This window comes from Helianthus annuus, chromosome 17, assembly GCF_002127325.2.
Source record: "Helianthus annuus cultivar XRQ/B chromosome 17, HanXRQr2.0-SUNRISE, whole genome shotgun sequence".
Classification (NCBI taxonomy): Eukaryota; Viridiplantae; Streptophyta; class Magnoliopsida; order Asterales; family Asteraceae; genus Helianthus; species Helianthus annuus.
In genome coordinates, this window is record NC_035449.2 from 65,668,874 (window position 1) to 65,677,824 (window position 8,951).

Sequence of the window (8,951 nt, forward strand, 5' to 3'; positions counted from 1 at the left end):
CGCAAGCTATAGTTAAAAAACACTTACAAAATCGCATTTGTCAGCTAATCATGCACAACAAGTCATTAGTTCGCATGTGTTAGATATCAATTCGCACGTTTTGTTTTATCAATTTGCTTTCAAGTGTTATGATTTCGCATTTGTTACATAAGCATTACCTAAACAATACATCTAACTTCTGATATAAAATCGCATTTGCATTTATATAAATTCGCAAATCTAATTTAACCTAAAACAAAAAAACAATACAACTAACTTCTGATATAAAATCGCATTTGCATTTATATGAATTCGCAAATCTAATTTAACCTAAAACAAAAAACCTTCTACATACCAGCTTTTATCATATGAAATCGCAAATATCAAAAAAAGCACAACAAAACCCTATATGATATCGCACATCCATCAGTATCATTAAGACAAATGCAAAAAAAATTCAAAACCTAACAAATAAATATACCAGTAACAAACCCTAGCAAAATTGATGTTGTTATCAATATATAATGTTATAAAACTTATATGTTTAGGTAAAACGTTAATAAACAAACAAAATCGCATTTGATATTTAAGCACCTGTATATTACACTTTTAAATCGCAAAAGTAAATTGATACCTGGATTCATCTTCTTCGATTGTGGTCTGTCGTTGTTTGCTTTGCTTCTTTTCTCAATATTCATGGAATCGTAGTTGAAATCGCAATGCAGAGTAGCAGGAAATCGCAATGGAGAGTAGCAGGTGATGTTTTGGAGAAGGAGAATGCTTTTGATTTTGGGTTTACGGTATGATTTTGAGTTATTGTGTGCTAATAATCAGGGGTTTTGTTCTCGTTATGGACGATTCTAACCTTGGCGGTTTCTTTTACTAATTTTATTTTGATTAATTTAATTATTTAAACACGCGCTTTTAATGAGATGATCGTACGGTTGTTGTTGTAGCTTATATAATGTACGATTAGAGCATTTGTATGATAACCGGCCTCTCTCTCTCTCTCTATATATATATATATATATATATATATATATATATGGGTAGGTTAACGTACAAATGCGCTTATCGTACATTATGTACGCTACAATCTCAGCCGTCCGATCATCTTCCCGCATTGAATTCGCATGTTGTTTTTTTGTAACAATTTCGCATGTTGGTTTTTTAACATGCGATTTCATCAAAAATTACACATGCGAAATTGTTACAAAAAAACAACATGCTATTTCATCAAAATTATCACATGCGAAATTGAATTACCACATGCGAAATTGTTACAAAAAAAACAACCTGCTATTTCATCAAAATTATCACATGCGAAATTGAATTACCACATGCGAAATTGTTACAAAAAACAACCTTCTATTTCATCAAAATTATCACATGCGAAATTGAATTAACACATGCGAAATTGTTACAAAAAAACACCTGCTATTTAATCAAATTTATCACATGCGAAATTATTAAAAAAAAAAAAAAACAACATGCAATTTTCATTGCGGGAAGATGATCGGACGGCTGAGATTATAGCGTACGTAATGTACGATAAGGGAATTTGTACAGTACCCTTTACCTATATATATATATATATATATACATATATATATATAAAGTGATTTGCCGTTAAAAAAAATTCTTAACCCTTCTAATTATATACTTATGAAATTTATGTCTAATTATATGCTTATAAAATTTATTTTTGAAAACCCTCTTTCTCCCTCAAATCTTTTACACTAATTTCTTCACATTTAAGAGCCTCTTTACTTCTTTAGCCTTCACCCTTTTCCTCAATTTTCCTTTTTATTTTATCTCCCCATAACTCAACAACTCAAAACTACCCCCAATTCTTCCCAGTCTTCTTCCATTCAGCAATCCGTCAACCCACAATTAAGCTACTTTCTATTCAAACGTTCCAATATTCAAGTAAGCTACTTTCTATTCAAACCCTTAATTTCAATTTCAATTTCAATTTCAATTTCGATTTAGAGGTTTTTCCTGATCGATCTTTTGCGTTACTTTCAACAAGGGTTTTGCTTGATCTTATTTGATTTCATTAATTTCAAGATTCTATTCAATTCTTGCCTGTTCAATTGCTTGATCTAGGTTTTCTTTCAAAGAATCTGAATTTTAAATTTAGGGTTTTGTGTATTTGCGTTTCAAGATCTGATTGTTAACAATTCTTTGATTAATTTGATATTATTTGCAATGCACATGTTTGATCATCTGAATTTAGGTAAAAAGGTTAATCTGTTACTTGCCCATTTGACCTAATTTGTTATTTTCCCCAAATTATACATGCTTATGCTATAGTCAAATCAATTGTTAATTAGCATTTATATATTAACTTTTGTTAAACAGGTTTTCAAGAAATCTTGATTGTGTGGGTTGAGTACACGTATGTGCTGTAATGGCAGACCAAAACCCTAATTTCCCACCTGGATTTTCAGTCGGAATCACCCCGTCCACCCCCGAGCCAACGCAGTCGCGTAGACCCGACACGAAACTGAGCCCACCGCCTTTTACCCCCCGATTTGCACCACCAACGACTCAATCAAACCAGATACTTTCCCCACACGTGCCTTTATCTTCGAATGGCGTTAGAACCGTGAGCCCGCTTCCACATCTGAGCACGCCGCCAGGGCCGCCTGTGTTTTCTTCGCCGGTGCAGCCTGCTGCTGTGCCGTTTAGAACGTCTCCGGTGACCCCTCAACCTGTTGCGTTTGCTGCTGCTGCACCGGCGACACCCCCTTCAGGTTATTCGGATGGTGCGAATGAGGTTCAACAACAGGTGCCGAGTAATGCGGAAGATATGGTGTTTCTTTCTGATGCACCAAATGTTTTACTCTCTGCACGTAAGGTATCTTGTAGACATGTTCCTTTCTTTAATAATAAAGCATCAACATTTAATTTTCATTACATCATTTATATCATTGTGTTAGGGGTGTAAATGAGCCGAGCTTGGGCCTGCATCAGCTCAAGCTTGGCTCGTTTAACGTAGAAGAGATTGAACTCGGGCTGGGCTTGTGGGTAGTTTTACAAGCTCGAGGTCGGCTTGCTTATTGTTTATTAGTCATTGAATTATTTTTCCTATATACCTTTATAGTTATTTTGTTAGATATTGATAAATAATTATTATTATATATAAAATACATGACTTTTAGTTATTTTTATCATAATTTTACATATAATAATCTATGCAGTTAATGTGGTAAAAACTCGGATATCAGTCAAGGACCGATATTTGAGATAAAGGCTATCGCGGTGGGATATAGGAAATTTTAATATCATGCAGAATTTTTATAGAGTAAACTTCCGTTTTGCTCCCTGTAGTTTGGTCATTTTAACGGTTTTGCTCCAATAGTTTAAAGATAGCCATTTTCCTCCCTGATCTTTCGAGGTTGTCGCCAGTTTGCTCCCTAATCTTTCGAGTTTGTCGCCAGTTTCCTCCCTGATGGAGTTAGAGGCCGGGAGCAAAATGAAGATAAGTTAGAAAAATCAGGGAGGAAAATGTCTATTTTTAAACTATTGGAGCAAAACCGTTAAAATGACCAAACCACAGGGAGCAAAACGGAAGTTTACTCAATTTTATATTTAGCAATTTAACACTAACAATTTAGTATACTCTTCTACCATTAACATATTAACCTTTTGCAACTTGCAAAACACTAACAGTTTAGCAAGTAGGAACTGATTAAGACTTAAACCACTAACATATAACATAACAATTAATAATTTAGACTTAAAACACTAATAGCAGCAATAAGAAGAAAGACGAATGGTAGAACTAAGAAGAAAGGTACTGATATCGGAAAATCGGTGTTTGACACTGATGTTTTACATGTGGACCGATATACCGGTGATAACTGCATAAATAATAATCATTATGTAAATACATATTCTATAAAATTTATATAAATAATAGGCTTGTTTAGGTTCGCGAGCCTTGTCGCGCATGATAAGTGAAGCTTGAGATCATAAAAGCTCGGTTCAATTCAAGCTTTTAGCGAGCCGAATGCCGATCTTGAGTAGCTCACGAGCAGCTCGGCTTGCTTGTTTACACTTCTAACTTTAATAACTAAAATTTAGTTTTCTACATCACATTTAACACTTTATATATTTATATATTTCTTTAAGAAAACAAAAAAAAAAAAAAATTGAACCAACCAGACGACCAGTTTTGACTTGTACAAATATGACCTGTTCTGACCACTTTTGTTTCTCGATGTAGGTACTGAAACAAAAGAAACTAATGAACGTACCCAGTTTGGGTTTCGGGGCACTGGTTTCTCCCGGACGGGAAGTCCTACAGGGTCCGCAAATAATTCAACAAGATCCACAACGTTGCCAAAATTGCGGAGCTTACGCAAATCTCTATTGCAACATCTTGCTTGGATCGGGCCAGTGGCAATGCGTAATTTGTCGGAATTTAAATGGTAGTGAAGGCAGATACATAGCGCCCACCAAAGAAGACCTTCTCAATCTACCCGAACTAGCATTCCCGATGGTTGACTTTGTGCAAACCGGGAACAGAAGACCCGGTTTCATTCCCGTTTCTGATTCTCGTATGTCGGCACCGATTGTTCTCGTAGTTGACGACTGTTTAGACGAACCCCATCTCCAACATTTGCAGAGTTCGTTACACGCGTTTGTGGATTCACTTCCACCCACAACGAGAATCGGTGTTATATCGTATGGAAAAATGGTTTCGGTTTATGATCTTTCGGAAGGATCGATTGCGTCAGCCGATTTGTTACCGGGAAGTGTTTCTCCGAGTCAAGAATCGTTGAAACAACTCGTTTATGGAGCCGGGATTTATTTGTCTCCTATTCATGCTTCTTTACCGGTAGTACACTCGATATTTTCGTCTTTAAGACCGTATAACTCGAATCTTCCGGAAGCTTCTAGAGACCGTTGCATGGGGGCAGCAGTTGAGGTGGCGTTAGCGATTATTCAAGGCCCGTCAGCTGAAATGTCACAAGGGGTTGTGAAAAAACCGGGAGGTAGTAGTAGAATAATCGTGTGTGCGGGTGGACCGAACACGTATGGGCCCGGGTCGGTCCCACATTCGTTTAGTCATCCGAACTATCCCCACATGGAGAAAACCGCTTTAAAATGGATGGAACACATGGGTCGTGAAGCATATAAACGTAATACGCAAATCGACATTTTATGTGCAGGAACTTGTCCGGTTCGGGTTCCGGTTTTACAACCGTTAGCGAAAGCTTCAGGCGGGATTTTGATCTTGCATGACGATTTCGGTGAAGCGTTTGGTGTGAATTTACAACGAGCTTCAACGCGGGCTGCGGGTTCTCACGGGCTTATGGAAATTCGGTGTTCGGATGATGTAACGGTTTCTCAAGTTATAGGCCCGGGTGAAGAGGCCCATACGGATAACCATGAAGCGTTTAAGAACGATAATTCCGTCTCGATACAAATGTTAAGTGTGGAAGAAACACAAAGTTTTGCAGTGTCGATGGAGACACGCGGAAATATCAAAACCGATTTCGTGTACTTACAGTTCGGAATTTTGTTTTCGAATTTATATCAAGCGGATATCACGAGGGTGATTACGGTTCGATTGCCGACAGTTGATAGTGTTTCAGCTTATCTCGACAGTGTTCAAGATGAGGTGGCGGCGGTTCTTATCGCTAAAAGGAGTCTTTTACGCGCCAAAACCGGCCCGGATGCAATCGATGTAAGGACAACAATCGATGAACGGATTAAAGATATTACTAGTAGATTCGGGTCACAAATGCCAAACTCAAAGCTTTATCAGTTTCCGAAAGAGCTGTCGCATATACCTGAGATATTGTTTCATCTCAGGCGGGGTCCACTTTTGGGTAGTATTGTCGGACACGAGGACGAGAGGTCGGTTTTGAGGGATATTTTTTTAAACGCGTCTTTCGATTTGTCGCTTCGGATGGTTGCTCCGAGATGTCTTATGCACCGTGAAGGAGGAACGTTTGAAGAACTTCCGGCGCATGATCTTGCAATGCAATCTGATGCAGCTGTTGTTCTTGATCATGGGACAGATGTCTTCATTTGGCTGGTTAGTTAGTTAGTTACCGTAGTTCTTTGTCAGTTTCGGTTTTGATCCATTTACCGTATTTCTAATGTTGATGAGTTGGATTCAGGGTGCTGAACTTGCAGCCCAAGAAGGAAAAAGTGCAGCGGCATTAGCGGCGTGCCGAACGTTGGCGGAAGAACTAACGGAGATGAGATTTCCCGCTCCTAGAATTCTTGCGTTTAAAGTAATAATTTTAATTCCTTTTTTTATATATATACATACGACAAATGTATTATAAAAGGTATTGACTTTTATCGAAACTTGTTTGTAACAGGAGGGTAGTTCTCAGGCGAGGTATTTTGTGTCTCGGCTAATTCCTGCACACAAGGACCCTCCGTATGAGCAAGTGAGTTGACTCATTACTCTTGTCTTGATTGTACTGCAATTAAAATTTCTGGGTGAACTTGGACCCGCTTATTTGCGTTATTTTTATGCTAGTAGGTTAATTGAGTAAACTAAAAAACATAGCTAAGAAAGAAACGGGCCAAAAGGTGTGTCTGACATAATCAAAAGTAGAGGTTGGTAGTTTGAATCGTTGAACCTGAACACGGCTAGTATATTTATTTGTGTCAAAGAGATCAACTGAACCCCAACATGCTTATAATCGTGTAATCGGAAATTCGGAATGTGACTCGTTTATCTAAACGAGTCAAACGGATTGGCGGGGTCGACATACGTAATTAAATAGGTTAAACCTAGGGCTGCAAATGAACCGAACGAACACGAACGAGATCTTGTTCATGTTCGTTTGTTAAAGAATATATGTGTTCACAAACGATTAATGAACACTTACCGAACGAGATTTTATGTTCGTGTTCGTTTGTTAAGGAAATAACTTTGTTCGTGTTTGTTTGGTAATTTTAGGCAACAAACGAAAACGGACGTTGATGAATACAAATGGAAACAAACAAACACAAACACACGTTCATGAATAGATCATATAATACACTAACACTTATTAAATATTTATTTGTCGGGATCTTGTAACATTTAAATAAAATATAAAAACAAAACACTAATGAACTATGGAACACAAACGAATACGTTACCGAACGTTCACGAACGCAACCTTTGTTCATATTTGTTCGTTTAGCTAAACGAACAAAATTTCTTGTTCGTGTTCGTTTGTTTAATAAACGAACAAACACAAACGAACTTCCCGCCGAACGGTTCACGAACTGTTCGCCGAACGTTTGGTTCGTTTACAGCACTTAAACCCAAATACTTCCCTTTTTTTGAAACATGTCAACCCTAACACCTGACCACCCGTTTGATATAACATAATCATACTATAAATGCAGTTTTTATTAGTTAAATTTTAAACAATTTTGTAGTAGGTTGTAACCTGTTACCGCTTCTGCCTAACTTTTTTACTTTTATCTATATGACTTGTTTAAAGGTTTAAAGATATAATTCATATAACCCAAATCGATCGGTTGATGACTAGATGATTAGACACTGCCGCCTTTAGTTAACAACCCTTAACTCTTTTACTAAAAATGGATCATTGTTATATATCTATCTATCTGGGGTAAATTACAGTTTCATCCTTTATGTTTGGGGTGGCTTGCAGATCCCGTCCTTCAACTTCAACAAACGTCCCTGAAGTTCATATGTTGCAACCGTTCTCATCCAACATAAAGCAGAAACAAAGGATGCAAACTGTTGCAACATAAGAACTTCAGGACGTTTTTTTCTACTCTTTGAAGTTAAAGAACAGAATCTGCAACTCACACCAAACACAAAGGACAAAAACTGTAATTTACCCAAATATTTGTTTGTCAATCTGACCCGTCCGTTTTGGCAGATATGAAATATACTGACTGGAAAAATGTAAATTTTGTCGACAGGAAGCAAGATTTCCTCAGCTTCGAACTTTGAGTGCAGAACAAAGGGCAAAGTTGAAAAGCAGTTTTATTCACTTTGATGAACCAAGCTTCTGTGAATGGATGCGTAGTCTCAAAGTATTGGCACCCGAAGCGAGCTAAGTGTTCTGGTAAAACAGTTACAATCACAAACAAACAACAAACTTTCTTATCTTTCTTTGTTTTTGTTTTTGTTTCTGTTTGAGTAGGATTTGTTTTAATTTTGTTTTTTTTTTAATACATTTGATTTTGAACGCTGAAAAGCAGCAACCGAGGGAAGAAGTAATAACACAAAGAAAAGAAAAAAAAACAAGTTACTTTTAATGGTTCTTATATATCCCTTTGTTTTATGAACTAGTTTAGTCATTTAGGGGGTGTTTGGATTAGCACCGGTGAAACCGACCATAAACCAGCTGGTTTGAGATTTATAAGGCAAGGTTTTGGTGGTTCAACATGTTTACAGGATCATTTATATGAAGCAATTATCTTACATGTTGCTAAATTCGGCGTCACAAAAGGGGAGGTTGTTGGTGCATAAAAATGATTCAAAAATCAGAAACTTCACTGTTGATACATGATCGGCTGATCGCACCTTTATATCGACCGTCGGCTTCCTCAACGACTAAATTGCAAAGCCGATGCACAACCTGCCATTGGATTTGTTGTGCCCGATACTAATAAGGTTTTAAAACAACGCATGATGTTTGGACGAATCTTTAAGAAAATATTCGTTACACACACCTGTATGCGTTCAAGGGAGAGTGAAACAAAAGGTTACAGAAGTATGTTGTTTATAGAAAAAAAGATGATCATTCTAAACCAATATTAGAAAACATGAGTATTTTATAGATTATGTTGAATCTTTCACAAACCAATACAATATTTTTATAGATTATGTTTAATCTTTCATAAAACAATACAATATATAGAGTTTAAGGGCATGTTTGGCTAAGCTTATTTAAGGTAAAAAGCACTTTTTGTGAAACTTGACTTTTTGACTTTTTGAAAAAGAGTTTTTAAAAAAGTGTTTGGAT

The 8,951-nt window shown here is 36.8% G+C and overlaps 1 protein-coding gene across 1 annotated transcript; it reads left to right on the top strand.

The window, feature by feature from the left end:
- The first annotated feature begins 1,752 nt into the window (after positions 1-1,752).
- LOC110922061 (protein transport protein sec23-1) lies at positions 1,753-8,252 on the top strand. The gene is made up of 6 exons (XM_022166382.2): positions 1,753-1,908; positions 2,344-2,842; positions 4,214-6,034; positions 6,120-6,236; positions 6,327-6,398; positions 7,903-8,252. The coding sequence occupies exons 2-6, from the start codon at positions 2,393-2,395 to the stop codon at positions 8,038-8,040; spliced, it is 2,598 nt and encodes an 865-aa protein (XP_022022074.1). The 5' UTR covers positions 1,753-1,908; positions 2,344-2,392; the 3' UTR covers positions 8,041-8,252.
- The last annotated feature ends 699 nt before the right edge of the window (positions 8,253-8,951 follow it).

Bases quoted from the DNA above. Each gene is read 5' to 3' on its own strand.
- LOC110922061 (XM_022166382.2), top strand. From the start codon at position 2,393: ATGGCAGACCAAAACCCTAATTTCCCACCTGGATTTTCAGTCGGAATC. The intron at 6,035-6,119 runs GTTAGTTAGTTA...AGTTGGATTCAG, and splicing joins CAGATGTCTTCATTTGGCTG to GGTGCTGAACTTGCAGCCCA. The intron at 6,399-7,902 runs GTGAGTTGACTC...TTTTGTCGACAG, and splicing joins AGGACCCTCCGTATGAGCAA to GAAGCAAGATTTCCTCAGCT.